Source organism: Ammospiza caudacuta, chromosome 1 (assembly GCF_027887145.1).
Source record: "Ammospiza caudacuta isolate bAmmCau1 chromosome 1, bAmmCau1.pri, whole genome shotgun sequence".
Classification (NCBI taxonomy): Eukaryota; Metazoa; Chordata; class Aves; order Passeriformes; family Passerellidae; genus Ammospiza; species Ammospiza caudacuta.
In genome coordinates, this window is record NC_080593.1 from 28921347 (window position 1) to 28938761 (window position 17415).

Below are 17415 nucleotides of genomic sequence, written 5' to 3' on the forward strand. Positions count from 1 at the left end.
TAACAATACTGTTACCATCCACTAACTGATTCAATTTTTTTTTTCTCTTGTCAATCCAGAGGTTCATTTTCTTACATAATGATGTTTTCTTTAGCACGTCTCATTGAACACTCCAGATTTTTATAAGCAAATTTGAGACCATTTCAAGTAATACAAAAATTCATTGGCTTGAGTTACTTACATGTCCTAGGTGTGCAGTCCAACAGAAGCTGAACTCATCTGATGTCCCAGAATCAAAGGTCTCTTAGCAAACCATTTTAAGCTAATTTTTGTTTCTCATTAATTACAATTTACAGCTTGCACTTGCCAATTTGCACCAAGACTGAAGTTTTAATCTTTTTTCCTTATGATAAATGGTTTTAGGATTCTTTCCTTGCTCTTCTCTACTAGATACAGCTATGACAGCCTGTTCTCCTAATGTATGGAGCTACTGTCTGTCCCATTTAGGGCTGGCATGAGAATTCAGCTCACACTTGCAATGATATTTTAGACTGATACCATTTTGGGACAATGAGTCAGCAGGTCACACTTCTCTGGTTAAATCCTCTTATATAAATTTTCAGAAATACTGACTTCCCGTTATAGTTTATGCACATGGTCACCCCCAAGTAACACAAATCAGCCAAATAAAACTGCCTTTAGTCTCCCAAAAATATTACTAACTGAAGACATCACATACACAGTATTTCCAGAGTTTTTTTGTATTATTTTACATGAGAGATTTTGGTCTCTTTCTGTCTGTGTTTGTCATAAGCATCCCATCAAAATCCAAACCTTCTTGTCATGAGAAATTTGGTCTTGGATCCACACCTCCTTTCAGAGAGTCAGATGCACTGCTCTGTTGATAAAATTGATATAAATGCATGAAGTCACCTGAGGTTTTAAGGAAGAGTCCAAGTCTGATGAAATTATAATACCTACTGCCTAATGTTATCTGTTGAGGCTGGAACTTAGAGCATTATGGAATATGGAATTGATAAATTTAGAGGCAATATGAGAATGGAAAGACATTTATAATCGTGTTTTTCTCTCTCTCTTTACTTTTGGGGGTTATAACTTCTTAGCCCTACTTCAACCCTTTATGTTACTTTATAGCCTTAGCTTCCTATATGCAAAAATGTCCTGCAGAGAGCAAATATTATGGTGAAAAGTTAAGTGTTAGTGGTAGTGATATAAAATGAGTATTACTCACTGACTGGTCAAATTTTATTCCTCATTTTTAAAAAATTTCTTCTTTGTTGAAAGACATACAGTTCCCAGCTAAACATAAATGCAGCAATATTTCTCTTTCATCTTTAAAAATAACTCCAACCCAATGTCAGCAGCTTTGTAATCATGCACAGGCCTTTGCAATTTAGTGTAAGAAATTCAAACTAAGGTGAGTTGTGTTACCTCCTCTTCAGTTCAGTTAGAGGACCCAAAGAAAATGTCATACACAGAACTACCCTGTACAAATAGAAATTTGTGCCTTCATTTCAAATACTCATGTCCAGGTATATCCAAGTCACCTGTGGCCAAAGGCATATTCCTTTGTTGGTCTAGGCTTTCTGGCTAAATCTGAAATATATGTGATTTTTGCCAATATAGAGAATGGCTGGAAGCTTAGGGCAGTCCTTAAGACTTGTAAATGGTCACAAGGTCTTTGTGACAAGCTGGGCAGGCAGCCTGACCCTGCAGATCCCAGATACCTTTGTAGAGGCTAGTGCTGAGCCACCGGAAGCAGAGACTCCATCACACAGTCTGCCAGCATTGGTCAGGAAAGTCAATCACAAGGATCAGAGGTGTGCATAGAGCTCCATCAGAGAGCTTTATACAAAAGCAGAATGACTTGCCTACATCAGTAGAATTAAGAAGACATGTACTTTTGTTTAATTTCATGTTTTATTGTTGGTCTCATGCTACGCCCCAGGTCTTGATCATTTGTATAACTTTCTGGATAATGCAACAAGTAAAAAATCCTGTGTATATACTATGCTAGACAGGCATACACATTACCAAATACAGGCTCTGTTAACATAAAGCTACATAGCTGATTTTGAGGAAACCAAGCTGAGTTATACCAACCCACAATCTGCCCCGTTATCCTGAAAGGTATTCTTTCTTCTTTTGTGTTTGTGGGTTTTGTTGGGTTTTTTTAGTATAGTGGGATGAAGTAGACATTACATTTACAGCCCGAAACACTCTCTGCATATTCCAGTATCTTGTTTTTAACAACTACCAAACACTGTGCAGATGATTTTACTAAATAATCATCACTCCAAAGTCAGAACTGGTATTCCTGTCCTTGGGGATATGCTACCAGGGCCATACACATCCCCAGTGCAGCTCTGAGCCTAACACATTTGGCCCACTGACCACAAAGTGCACTGCCTCCAATTACCTTTCCTCTCTTGCTCTTATCTCAGTGTACTGATGCTGCACTTATCTTAGTCCCTGCCTTTTATCTAAAACACTGCAATCTTCCAAGTCCCTTAATGCAGTTCATGGTTTGACTCCTGTTGTTCTCATCTAATATTATCATCCCTTTCTGGTGTTTTACTTTCTCTCTTCCTTTTCCTGAAGCACTCCCACAAGCACCAGGGTCTTAAAAAATCACTGCTGTTTACAGAGTTTATTACTTTCCATAATTTCTTATGATTCTCCTGCAGCATGCCATTCAAATAATTATCTTTGTGATTTATTGTATTGGTCATATAACCTCCTTCTTCCTGTACTAATCAGCTCTGGAGTAGCCGCTTGGTAGAGCCAGATTGCCCCTGACAGACTTTTCCCCATCTCTGTGCTTCCTCACTCAGGCATGCTGGGATAGTGCTCTCTCTGGTCTTCTACATACACACCGAGTTCCTTGCCAGGACAGACTCACCCTGGCTGGCCAGGAATCAGCCTAAACTGCAGATTTCAGCAAATGTCTCAAGCTGAGGAGCTGGTGCCTCTGCAAAAAATCTCTCTCTGCCTCTATTTAGGTGGCATAGCCATATGGCACTGCCCATGCAAGATTTTGACTGAAAGCCACCACAGAAAGCCTTTTGCAGTACATCTAAAATACTCAACACTCTGTACCTGAGCTTCTACAAAGTGCCACTGTACTGATGAGCAGATTGTTCACTAAAATGAGGGAGAGAAGAATTGAACTATCTTCAGACAGATCAGCTGGGTCCTGTCACTGAAGGGAGGGGAAAAGAAAATGGTGAAATCTCCTCATCTTTCCTTTCTAGGGCAGCAGCAAGGAAATACCATAGCCTCTATTGTAAATTACACAGCAAAAATTCTATTTTGGACACCGATTCTCTACCTGGTTACTTGGAAAGTCACTGTGGAAAGTAATACATACAGACATTCCTTCTGAAACAAAGCCAGTCGTGGATACCCAAAAACTACCAAACCCCCCTCATGCCCAAATCCAGCCAGTGGCTGTAATTTCCTCTCTACCACACAACTAAAAAGCATTTATATGGGCATATGTGCCCACATAGCTTCGTAAGAGCAAAGACAAAGACACAGAGTTATGGCTTACCAGATCCAAATGCTTGATTGTAACCCTGCCTCAGGGTTACCTTCCTGTAACTCATTTAAAAGCTCATTTAAAACGAACAAAATTTCAAGGTACACTGAGTATTTTTGAGGTCAGCCCAATGAAACTATGTAATAAGGACAATACAGCAGTATTAAAGACATGACACATTGCTAGAGTAAATACTACTATAGCTTTGGAGAGCCTGATGTATGGATAACTTCTTGGAGTTTATTTACCCTTTCTTGCGGTGATGCGTGTTGTGGCATTTTCACACAAAAAAAGTTCTTTGGGAAAATGTCAACAAGATACTTCATAGACATTTTCAGACTATTACATAAGAAGATGGCACACATATTTCCTTCCCACAGAAATTAAATTGGTGTTCAGGGAGAAAACCAATATTTCAACCTCCTGAAGATTGAAGTTCACTTTACCTGCCTCACAATCATGAAAGCTGGGGGGTAAGGGACAGCACTTGGCTGATGCATTTTTGGTGTCTCAGACAGACAGATCTGGGTAATCCTGCAGTTTTAAAATGCTACTGCCCTTAGCTTTCCATCCTGCTGCTCTACCACAGATTACTGCTCTTGTAGCAGAAAAAACAAAAGACAGTGCACTGTTGTCCCCTCTTCTGTAAGAGCACAGGGAGGAGAGGGCCCAGTGCTGTAATGCAGATACTCCAGTTCTCAGCCTGGTAGCTTAGCAAAATGCAGTGTACTCTGAACTGGGGTTTCTGATGCAGAGGCACCTGCTCTCAGCTGCTACCTCCTTTCCAAGCAGAGCAGCCTCTGATATAAAACCAAACCAACAAAATCAGAAAAAAACCCCCAAAAAACAAAACAAACCACAACAAAAAACAAAACAGAACACCACAAAAAACCAACCAAAAACTCAAACACACAACAGAAAAACCCTCAAATAAGCAGAGAACTGAGAAATTAATTTCCTAGTCTCCTATGTTAGAGGAATATTCCAAAGTGATGATTCTTAGTATAAGATACCGTATTAATTAAGACTCCCAAAAAAATCTTCAAAGGAGACTATTTAGAAAAGTCCTCAGTACTATTAATGTGAGCACTGAATAGGGCTGTTTATGGGTGCTATTACCTGTAATACATGAACTGAAGCTAATGCTCTTCAGAGGAGAAAGTAGAGCCATTAACAACTCAAAGATTTCCTCATAATACCTTTTGTACACATTGATCTGTTTCCTGCTATTAAAAACCAACCAAACAAAAAAACCACAAAGAAGGCAAAAATATTTAATAGATGATATTGTCCTGTGAAAATGGACTTGAAGCCCTACTCAGTCAGATGTCAAGGGCAATAAAACTCTAAGCATTAATCCCTGGGGAATAGTCCCATGTAGCAGAGAATCCCAAAGATGAAAAGATTCTGAGTAAAGGCCTCTTTCCAGAGAATTTCTGGAGAAAAGCATTTATGTATCCCAGTTTCCCCTGGTAACCTCACCAGACCACAGTCAGGACAGCAAGCAGGTTTGGTCTGAGAAGCAGATGAAATTTGCTCTTTCAGTGAATGTAATGTTAAGGTTGTTAATGCAAGAAAGTTAGACTGGTGTAACCTTGGAGAGAAAAGGGCAGACTCTTTGCCATGGAAGTCGGATCCCTAAAGAAAAAGAAACTGTCTTAAACTTGTAATGTTAACTCTCTCAAATGGATTCTGAGGGATTCTGCCAAGTCCTTCACTAACTTCACCTGTGTTCAGCTATTGGTGCAAGTGATCTGGGATGGCACATGAAAGCTGAGCCCCTTCAGCTGTTCCAGAGCGCTGGGTCTTTCTAGCGATGCCTCCTGACTTTGCTTCACAGCAGCTCTGCCCTGTCTGCCCCACTGCTCTGCCCAGCAAACAGAGACAAGCTCACTCTATTACAGCTCCCACTAAAAACAGGTGAAAGCTGCATATTCCCTCCACTTGTGGTGCAGCTTGAAAACGAAACCAAAATACCCCCAAAGCAACCAAAGGAAAACCCAGCCCCCTTACCCCAGCCCCAAACATCCCACACTCAAATCCAGTAAGGTATTAAAATGCCCTCTGAAAATGTGTAAGTGTTCTTAGTAGGAATCAATCCCAAAATATACATAGACCATCCTCCCCCCTTTTGTCAGTCAAATACTATAACTCATATATACACACACGTGAATTGTACATACGCCACCTGTTTCTTCCCCGTTCTTCTTTTTCTTTTTTCTTTCTTTTTTTTTCTTTTTTTTTTTTGGTTACCCTTTGAAGCAAGCCATTCTAAGCACTGGGGACAGACCATCCTCTCCTCTCCCAAAAGAGTGACCTTTCTGCAGGGGCCTCTCCAATCCAAATGGTTAGGAATCCAATACACAACAATCTTGCAGAAATCAGCTGCCAGATTTATTATTCTACCTGAAAACCCCCAAACAAAACAAAACAAAAAAAAAATACCCAACCCCAAACAAACAAAAAAGTGGAATAAAAATAGACTTTAAATAAACCTCTTAGGTACATTTTAAAAAGGGTTAATCAGTTCAGTGAAAGACCTTTTTGTCTTCTGCTGAGAGATCATGTAATGTTGGTCTGACTGCTTGTTTTGTTCAGTGAGTCACTACCGTATACAGATATATATATATATTTTCTTCTTAAATATTACACATTTGATGCAATTTTAAAATCTTTTTTTTTTCCTTTTTTTGTCCAACCCCTTTCCCAAATACCCACATCCTGCCACAGCCAAGAGGCACTCTGTGCTGACATTAAAGAACCAAAACCAATCCAAGGACTTTTCATCAAAGCATGTTTCATTTGAACCTTATTTCAATGGAAACCACATTTTTTAAACAATATTACTGAACAATTTCCCTTTCCTTTTCGCTAGTTCTGCAATTTTAGACTTCTTTTTCGCAGTTGATCACCAAGTATTTAAGTGCCATTGAGACCTATGAATGACAGAATTAGGTGGCATATTAAGGCATATATCATAAAACATGTTGTCTCATGGATCTGGGTAAATTAAATACCTGCCCAAATGCTTTTTAAGCACCTGTGGTTTCTAGTGACCACTACTTCTTTACTTTTGATTAAATGTGTATTAAAATATTCATAACTTAAGTAGTGTCTTAACTGACAAAGGATGGAAGATTAACCCACCACCTAGGACTGTCTTTGAAATCCATCCATTATGATGAAAGTTATTCTTGTCTTTTAATGGTTATGTATTTATTTTTCCCCCACTTCTTGACAATCTAGGAAAACGAGGTACTTCATATAACAACTATTTAAATTTCACCGGGCAAAAAATTAAATCCAATTCTTAGCTTCCTCTCCATCCCTCCAACTTATGAATTATTGTATTTCAAAAAAGGTGCTCATAAATATTTTAAACTTTTGGGGTTTTGCCACTTTTTGTTTTTGTTTTACATACAGAATAGCATGTGTGATTTGTGTCCAAGGTAACCCCTCTCAAAAAATAAAACAATTTGAAAAAATAACAAAATAACCAAAAAAACCCCTCAAAATTTAAATTGTCTTCCGAGCATATCTGATCACATTTACATTTAGTGTCCAAAACAAGTTGATTGGTAACACCAGTGCCAGCACTACAACGTCATACAGCAACTTCATGGTATTCTTTGACAGTTCATCTCCGTTCCACCAAAAATTACAAAAGGTTCTGCAGAGCTTTCCTTAGCAAGCTGAAGCTTACTAGTCATTTGTGGATGCGCATAGAAGCTGCTTATAGCACAGCTATGGCGTAAGCTATTTTCTAAGCAATAAATGGTTCAAGTCATCTATTTTGTCCTGAAATGCTACCTGTAGTTACAGCATTGCTTATAAATGGTCATAGTAAATTCAGCATCAAAGAGAATATTACAGAAAAAGACAGCAGCAGAAGCATTAGCATTATCTAGTATTTATATATGTTATCAACATAACACAGCAGTAAAAGTTTTAAATGCATATTAATGGGTACCGTGTCTAAAAATTACTAAAGTACCTATTTAGTGTATTGGATATTTTTCTCAAGGAGTGCTTGCTGTGTCTAAACAGCATCATTAGATATGTGACTTAGTACAGTTAATTCCTATTGATTAAATAACTTATTTATGTACCAAAGGAAATGGAAGGATACAAAATGTTTTCTCCCTCCTGATCATGATCCTGTATTTAATGCTGACATGATCATCAGAAAGCCTACTCCATGTAATTACTACCCTCAAATGGATCTTGAAAAATCAGCGCCATAGCATGGGCCATATATGTATAGCAATGTGGCACCAGATACAGCATGCAGCTTGCAGTCTGAAGTCAGGGATTTCACTGCTTGGTCACTGTACTTATGGCCAGTCTGTCATTAAATAGGATTTTTTTTAAGTCATACACAAAAAAAAAGAGAAAAAAAAGAAAAAGAATGAAAAGAAAAAAGGAAAAAAATAGGAAAACTATCTGGTTGTTAACAGAGGCAAGGAACAAGTTCTGCCACTGGAAACTTCTAAATTAAATGCTGTGGTGTATGCTTTGCTTCTCTTTTATTACTGCAGAAAGACAATTAGGAATGGCAAGAAAGAAATGCCCTAGGCATGCCGTGCTGATATCATCATCAAAAGTGGTTATTTTGCACAATGAGAATTAACTGTACTACGGATACCCAGAGAAAATGTACAATATCTAATGCCGATATGAAACAAAACAGACATGATATAGCTTTTTTTGTACTTAAAACCTGTATGTTCCCTTCCCAAACTTAAGTAAAAAGCAAACCCACCCTTTTCCTCCTTTTACACAGAATAACATTTAGGTTCCAACCCTCCCCTTTCAAATAAAGTGCGCTGTCCATGGCAGACCATAGGAGTAATGCAACAGGAAAAGCCCCTTTTTAGTGTACTATTTAAAAAACAAACTGAAGTCGATTCAGCTTTCCTCTGGGTCTTGGGAAAGAGGAGAAGCTTAAGGGAGGGGGAAGCACCCCTTCAGTGTCACTGTTGTTAATAGACATAGCCTTCGTTGTAGGGGTGGGTGTTGCAGCAGCCCCCGTCCTGCATGTAGACCATGCTCTCGTCGAAGTGGGACAGAGGCACAGTGTCCTCCTCATTGATGTGGCGCTCCACGTCCGTCTTCAGCAAGGGGCGCTGGTTGTCGGGAAAAGCCATGGAGAAAAGCGCTTCAGGGTCACAAACAAACTTGTACACGTATCTTTCTCCAGCCACCTTGGGACAACACGAGGGGAGAAAAAAGGTGCGGTGTAAGGCCTCGTGTTTCGCAGCTCCAAGTTCAACAGTCTTGCAAAGAACTCACCTTTGTTACACAATTAATAACGTGACAGCAGAACTGGTGAGCTAACAACCTAGCAAAGACAAGTGGGACCTGCCAAGGCAGACTGTGCAGAATGCTCTTCATTTTGCCACTCATGACATCCTGTTGGAAAATGAACTAAGTATTCTGCTTCTAAACATTTGTTTGCGACTGCTTCCTATACTTAACCACAAATGGAACCGTTCTTATTGGAAAATGTAAACAAATTGTCACTACAGTGGCAAAATAAAATTACACACTCCATGTGCGAAGTGGAAAAAAGAATCGCATTGCACTGCAGAGATCTGGATTTCACTTTACACAGATTGATTCATGCTTACGTATAAAAGCACTTTAGTTATAGTGCCTGCTGATTGTACAGGGACAGTGTAAGCAAATACGTAGGCTAATATGTACTTTGCAATTGCTCATGCAAAGCTGGGACATTTGGATTTGCTTATGGAGGGGATATTTGTCCAAAGATCCTAAAGTTTTCCCTTAATCAGAAACAGCCTTAAATGTCTACGCTTCAATTTCCTAAAAGCTAGAGAATGATAAAAACAACATAAAATTGCTGTCTTATTACAAGCAACAAACAGAAGTCAATATAGTGTCTTCTCAAGTAGCTTATTTTAAAAATTGTGCTTAAAATATGCATTAGATTGCATGCTCACAATTTATTAAAATGATTTTAAAATAAAATCATATTGTCTGCTTCTTGCAACTCCAGCTACCATAGCAATGAAGTGAGTTAGTGAAGATGGAAAAAGTGTTGCAAACTTAACTCTCTTCTTATGGGTGCAAAATAGTTTGAATCACCTCCTTAAACTTTCAGCTTATTTATTCTACAAATAGAATTTGGTAGGGAATTTGTATCTGCAGCAGAATTTTTAAAATCAAATTAATGTCAACAAGTTTGATAGACTAGAGGTTGCACTCAGAAATCAGGCTTTTGCATAACCTGCTATCATTGTTGATTTAAAAAAAAGGAGGGAAAATACGCATACAAACTTTGTCATAAAGAAACCTTCTTTGCATCTACAATGCCCATTAGTTTTTAACATACATGAACTGGCCAGACAGAGAGATCCCAGGAAAAACCCAAAACATTGCTATGTCAGAAAAATAAGCATACAAGCTAGCTTTCAAAACATGTGCTAAACCCATTCTTGTAAATAATAAAGCAGTAGTTTAGGATGTAGCAAGTTAGTTGTCCAAAGCACTTGCAAGATTTCCACGTTAAATGGATGTGTGGGTTGGGGCAGCATTATCAGCCTTCTGGTATTTCTATCCCCATCTTTTCAACTTGCTTCACTCTGCTACTTTTTTTTTGCCTGTGCTGCCTTTGAAGTGTGCTGGCAGCACAGTTGCCTATGCTGCTGAGCTGTAAAATGCAACAAGGAACTCCTCTGCCTGAAGCACCAGTCAGCAAAACCAAACACTTCTGGTTCTCTCTAATCACATCCAGTCTCAAATGCACCTTACAAAGACTCTGTGCACTGTTACATGACACACAAAAATGAATGAGGAGCTACTGGAGAACTGTAAGCCAACACTAGCCCAGATTATTGTCCAAGTTGACTACTGCTAGTGGAAAAGGAATGCACTACAACAATCTCATAATCTAAGAAAGGGAACTTTTCAGACTTCACAAATCCTACTGGAAAAGGATAACTTGAGTAACTCTCCCAGTAACCTGAGCTAAGAGCACTATTTCCATTCATGGAGCTGGCATATGACAAGTTTAAACATGTTCATCATCACTGGTCACAAGACCAATGTGAAGAGACATGGAATAAGTTTTGCAGTCCAAGGTGTTTATTATGATCTTTGATCACACCTGGCAGTTTTGTAGATACAGCAGACTGGCTTCTCCTATTGATTTCTCAGTCAATCTACATGGTACTACACAGCAAGATTTAAAAATCAGCAAGCCACAGTAGGAGGATGGCTTGAATACTGTCAGCAAGACTAGCCCGTAATAGATAAATTATTGTTATATATTTCTCTTAATTCAGTCTATTATAAATATTAAAATCCATTCAAAACCACTATTACTACAACACTATTGGTAAAAATATTAAAGTACTTGGTATGTTAATAGGCATAATTATTCTCCCCTATCTTGCACTTACTAAAGTACCCAAGCACTGGGCAGATAATTTAGATCTGCAAAACATTAATCATACTGTACTCTACCATTTGCCTTTTCCAGCTGCCAGGAAGCTCTTTTGGATATTTTTGAATGTTACTTCTTTCCTTATAATCATGAAATGCATTGTGTGAACTGAAACCACAGACGGTTTTTACATAGGAAAAAATATCTTAATGCATATGCTGTACATAGTAGGTTCAAAAGCTTAGTGTTTGCCAAAACAGATGAAAAAAACTACCTTAACCATGCAATTACAAGACTCCTTGTAAACTGACCTATGGATTAACATGCAAGACTCTGGTGAAATGTAATACAAAATTAGCTCCTCACCTTTTGCATGATTCCCTTTTCATAATAATAGCGAAGTGATCGGCTAAGCTTATCATAGTTCATAGCTGGCCTGTTCTTCTGAATCCCCCAGCGACGTGCCACCTGCCACAAAAATGGATTAGCAATGATTTGTTAAATGCATTTAACAAGCAGATCTTATCATCAGATACTTTATTTGGGGATGCAGGAGGGAAAACCCTGCAGGTGCAACAAACAGGAAAAGGTTGCGATGACCTGAATTTCCCATGTACTACTATGAATTTTAATTGGATCTGCATCATCATTAAACTTGTAATAGATTTATTGGACAACGTGGTGGATGGTTAGGGGTTTTTTTCGCTTTTTAATAAAGAAAACCAATGAAAAAATAAAGACATATAAAGAGATGATGGACAAAAAACATTTAGCAAGTTCTACCAGAAAACTTTTACAAACCTTTCTTCAGTTTGATAGCATGGATAATTTGTACCATGTCTATCTTTTCCTTGCTGCCAGGAAAAAAACTAAGTTATTTTAAACACACATGCATGCATATTTAGTTCATGAACTAATACAGACTGTACTTGGAATGACAGCAGTGTTGCAATTATTAGGAGATATAAGACAAAACAAAAGACAACTCCCAGTCTTAAACACTACTTCAGCAAAAAAAATGAATTATCTGAGGAGGCAGAATAATCACTTGGAAGAACTATATGGTGAAATGAAGAATGGAATAGGAATTTCATAGTTTCAGCTCTATAATTTCCCCTTAAAAATAACAATAAAAAATGAATTGCAAGTAACTCATGAAGTGATTCCATAGAGAACAATATGCCTTCTGCTCTGACTTATGTTTTCTACTTGACTTTATGCTTCCTGTTTTATTGCTAAAGATAGTTTTGGACAAAGCGACCCTTTGTTTAAAGAGCTTAACTTCTTATTCCTTGCCTGAAATTTAATCAGCTATTGGTGACATTTCAATTACTGTCTGTAAAAATGACTGTAATATCACCTGAGGGAAAAAAAGGCAGAGCTGATGAACTCTTTAAAGCACATTTTTATAAAAATGATTGAGAAGTGCATATGCATACAGCTCTGGAAAAAGGACAGAGTAGCCAGCAGCTTCTCTGCAGACTGCTCTGCGAAACTTCCCGTAGGTGTCTGGAGCTTTTTGATGCAAGCCATGGCAACACGCAGCACTAAGAAAAATCTGTGATTTTGGTGTCCACCTGGACTATAATTTCTAAAATTTCTTTTGAAAGCATTATTTCCTTTCAGTGGTGCAGCTTTTCAGGGTTATGTAAATTATCACAGTTCTGCTAACTTCAGCTACATTTTAGCTGTACTGAAACACACCTCCAATCACATACATTTATTCCAGCTGCAGATTTGGCCCAGATGTCTAACTTTGATTCACCTATTCATTTTTGTAACACAAAATGACCACATCATTCATTTTTTATCCCTTCCAAGGTTTTTTTCTGCATTAATCGGAGTCCTAAATGTTCCCAACATAACAGGCTTGCAAAATAAATAAATACACAACAAAGATAAACAAAAAGTAATGGTGAAGAATATGTTACATTTGTGGTATTTTGAGACTCCTAAACAAGCAGTCAGGTCCAGTTCCCATCCCTGAACTGCACAGCATTTACCTAGTCCTGCTCTGTAGAGGGGATTCCACTCTTCTACCCTACCTTCCTGCTGACGGTTGTTGTCCCTGTGACAAGCCTGCATAAATGGACCTATGCCCAATTCTCAGGCTCCACAGTTCACAGTCACTTACTTCCTGAATGAACTATGGCACTCCAGGAGCTGATACATATTCATTTTTGTTGTCACTCTCTAAGAGGGCGTAAGCCTCCAATAAGGAATGGATGGAAAGGTCATGTCACTGACATCCTAGCTTGCCACAGCAGAACCAACAAGCTCTTTGATTTCCCTTCAATTTATACTAGGCAACCAACAGAATTGTGCGACTTCCCATAGGCTATTCTTATTTTAATTGACCGTTTCTGTCAGATTCATGACATTCATGAAAAAAACAACTTAAAGTCCTTTGTACTTCTAGGAACACACAGAGTGAGGCAACCTTCAAGCCTCCTCCAGATCTTGGATGCAATGCTGCTCAAAAAGCAACTTCTACATAGCCAGACATGTAGATGATCTGTTTAAGTTAAATTAGAATATCCAATTCTTCAGGGAATTACACAATAAGAAAAACAGGGGTTTGTTACTTTCCTTTCCTTAGCTAATAAATCTATAAAGTTTTTGCACCATCTGCTGGAAAGCATTTCTCAATAAAATGCTTCAATCTTTAAAAAAATTTGGTATACCTCAAAGACAAGACAAAACTAAGAGAGTAAAAAATATGAGACTAAGGTAGGGGGAAAAATCATGTGCATTATTCACCAAAACCAAACAAAAAACTTTCCAAAGATTTTGCTCTGTTCTTAGACAGGTTACACAACTAAGGAATCCATGTAGCCTGCTAAGGCTGCAGGCTTGCCAGCAAAGTTTCAGTATCATATTGAATAGAGCTATTCCGAGTTCAAATCCTCAGGTACACAATGCCAGGATCTGCCTGGTAGTGGTGACTATCACTAGAGCAGGGGATGCTCAGACAAACGAGATCCAGCACCTGGGTCCTTGCAGCAACCTGCTCCTCAGCCAGACCACGTCAGGAAGGAAAGGGACATCAGTCCTGACACCATCCCCAGCTGCTCCAGCTTCTCCACAGAGCAGTTAGCGGACAATGTAAGTAACATGCAAGAAAGCTTTCAGACTCCTAATGCCAGTAGATGGATGGCAAACAGCAGAAATAGCTGGTGGAATGCAGAAGCAGCCATAAACCCCCAAGCCTTCCCACTCAACTCTAACTCAGAGGGGATCCTGTCAGAAAATTTGATGTAGTTCTCTCTATTAGAAAACCATATTCAAGGGGCAAGAAAAGTAAAGCAGAATGATACTGCCTTTTGACAACCCTAATTAAACCCTCCACTTAAATTTTACAACAAAATTCACATCCACCTGATCTTCCAACAATTTCCATGACAGTTTACAATGCAGGCTAGGTTACATAACATTACCTAGTCCAAAACAGTTTATATAATAAAACATTCAATTTATTCCTGTTTATCACACAAGTGAACTAAGACACGCTTCAGCAAATGTTCATGAATATAAGTAATTTTATCTACCCCATGGTTCAGAAGAGCCATGCATGTGCATGAGTGTCTGCAAGCCTAGGATCTAAGCCTGTACTAAACAATCTAATGATTCAATCTAATGAATCTAATATTTGGTGTTGAAAGACTAATAAGGGACAAGTTTTCAAAGGATTTTGGGACACAGTTACATCCATAAAGTGATTCTGAAATATGCAGACCCCACAATTAATGTGAACTATTTACTAACTCTAGTACTTGCAACATTTTTATTGTTTTGTGGGACTAGAAGTCAAATCTGTGCTTAGCCACACCTCTGTCCTAACTGAAGCACTTCCCTTGCCAGTCCTTTCTGTCACCCTTCTAAAGCACTACTGAAGCAAAATCCCAAAGGAAAACAAGGCCTAAGTCCAAAAGAGCACAGTTAAGTTTGCAGGATGGGGCAGTGGGTGTGAGGGCATGCTGTCTGTCTAACTCACCTCCTCTGGCTCAATCAGCTTGAACTCCATGCCTCGGCCAGTCCATGCTATGAAGTGAGAGTTTGATGGGTCGTCCAGAAGAGCTACCAAGAACTGCCAAAGCTGCAGTGAGCCGCGCCGCTGGTACGTGGGGCCCTCGCGGTACATGCCCGGCTCCTGTTTGACATCTCCTGCGCACAACGGCAGCAACGTTAGAGGAGCAATGCCCTGGAACACCAGCACTCACTTTGTCAGACAAGTTGGCAAAGCAACCATTAGGGGTAACAAAACAAAGGGAAGAATCAGCCACCCTCAAATGCAACATTCCCCTGTTTGTTGGGGACTTACAATCACATATTAATATACTAAAAAGCATTTAAATTCATTCATGATTTATGGAAGTCTCACTAAGTCTCTCCCCATGTAGGTCTGATAAATACAAATCTCTTGCAAACCATTTTGTAATATCTTCTCTTTGAAAGCGCATTAACTATTTTTGAAGCAGCTCCGAAATGTGCAGAATGTGTTTGTACTTTGCACAGGCCCCAGTTTTGGTAAAGCAATGTAGGCTTCATAAAGGAGCAAAACCCTATTGAGTGAAACTTCTCTTGCATGCAAATACTTCTAAGGAAATTTTGACAAAGTATTTGACTTGGACTTAAACAGCATGTCCTTTATGTATAGGCATGTAAATCCTGCAGATACACAAGTTCCTCTGTGGCATATTGGACTTGCATATGAGCAAAATTACTTTTACTCATATCTACATATTAAATTCCCTCTGAAAAGCAATAAGTTAATTTTTCTAAAATTTTAAGTCTAGAAAAACATTTTTAAAAATATCAATAACATTCTACTAGCTGTTCTACAAATTGCCAATGAGAAAACCATCCTGTTACATCCATACTGTCTTTGTTGTTTTTAAATCATATTTATACTGAACAACTCCTGCAAACAACAACAGCTGAAAGGTCTGATGCTGAAGCAGACAGTATTTTTTTCTCCAAACAATGACTGCAATCCTACATATACTGGTAAATTCCTCATTTCAACTATCAAAACAGCAAAAGCCTCCAACAAACAGTGTGACATGTTTAATAAGGAAAGTCAGGAATTTAAATTCAGCCACAACATTAGGATGCTCTGACAGCCATTACAGAATGGCTCTGCGTAGTGAAAGGCAGAATAATAATATTAAAAATGGAGCACTTCCTTTTGTAATCAGGAAAGAAAATTGACTCAATAGCTGTGGAAAACAAATAAATCAGCACAAGGCTTTTTGGTTTATGTGAGGTTCAAGTTCCAGTCCTGAAAGTCCTTCTTTTTCAAGGACAGGCTTTTTCCTTGTAATGATAGCTGTGCAATGTGCAAATAGCAATCACAGTATTATACAGGATCAAATTCTTTCCTTGTGCTGATCTTTGATTTCAAATGAAGCAGCTGAGAATCTACTTCTGAAACATCAAGACTAGTCCTGAGCTTATCCAACTTTTGCTTTACTGACCAGAATTTGATGACACATCTGCTATTTTTCCCCTCAAAACATCATGCTGCAAGCATAAACACACCTATTTGCATCAAGAGTTCAGTCTTTTAGAGTACAAGGTGTTCTCTCAATGGGCAGTCATAGAAACTAGCAGCAGACTGCTTGCTTTGCAGGCACAAAAATACTTCTTAACATTTAATTCTTTTACTGTACTTGTATTTCTTCTTCATTTTCATTCCCTTTGCTGTATAATGCCCAAATTAACCAAAAGGTTTTTTAAGGAAGACATAGACAAATGTCTACTGTTAACGAGTCTTTACTTCTTGTAGTACAGGTTCTGATCCCATTCCCATAAATGTACATATAAATCTGACACTGGTGCTCAGATCAGATCCACAATCAATTTTGGGGAACAAAAAAATACCTGACACAATGTGCTTTTAAAAAATGTTAAAAACATCCAAACAAGCTCACATTACAAAGCCACAGTATAAAGCAGACTTTCAATAAAACACACTGTGACTGTGTCAATGCAGTGACAACGCAATACTGAATTGAGCAGCCTTCAGTTAGGTCTAATATTGTTTAAAACTCTTTTATCTATTTCTTACCAACATAAAAATATAGGTGATACTCTGAAGAATGCGCAATTCTCTGGGTTACTTTCATTTCAGAGTCTCCAGATTTTCAGCAAATACAATAAATGCTGCTAAACACACAATATTTTGTAATCCATAAGTGAGTCTCAGGACAAAACAAACAAAATAAAGTAGGAGAAAAACACCAATTCTACAGCCCTACTTTTAGCTGTGGTCAAAGATTTGTTCACAAGTTTATCAGGAAATATCTAATCTTTCCTGCTGAAATAAATAAAGCCAGACATACACCCACTAACGCAAAAGCTATACTAACAACACTACACTAGCCTGCGTCCACTAACATAATGCCATTCTAGCAAATTTAAGTAATGGGTCTCTAAATTACTTCCCAAAGTTGCAGACTAACAGAGTCACTGGCAAGAAATACGGTGTCCATCTACTTTGCTT

General features: G+C 38.4%; 1 protein-coding gene across 3 annotated transcripts in view; it reads right to left on the reverse strand.

Annotated features, from left to right (window-relative positions):
* Positions 1-6279: 6279 nt before the first annotated feature.
* ETV1 (ETS variant transcription factor 1) overlaps positions 6280-17415 on the reverse strand; it is a 65892-nt gene continuing 54756 nt past the window's right edge. For all 3 annotated transcript variants that reach the window (XM_058800226.1, XM_058800234.1, XM_058800241.1), the window contains 3 exons: positions 14905-15074; positions 11277-11378; positions 6280-8706 (listed from right to left, as the gene is read on the reverse strand). In XM_058800226.1, the coding sequence (XP_058656209.1) occupies positions 8485-8706; positions 11277-11378; positions 14905-15074 (494 nt within the window). In that variant the 3' untranslated portion in view covers positions 6280-8484. The remainder of the gene's footprint in view (positions 8707-11276; positions 11379-14904; positions 15075-17415) is intronic.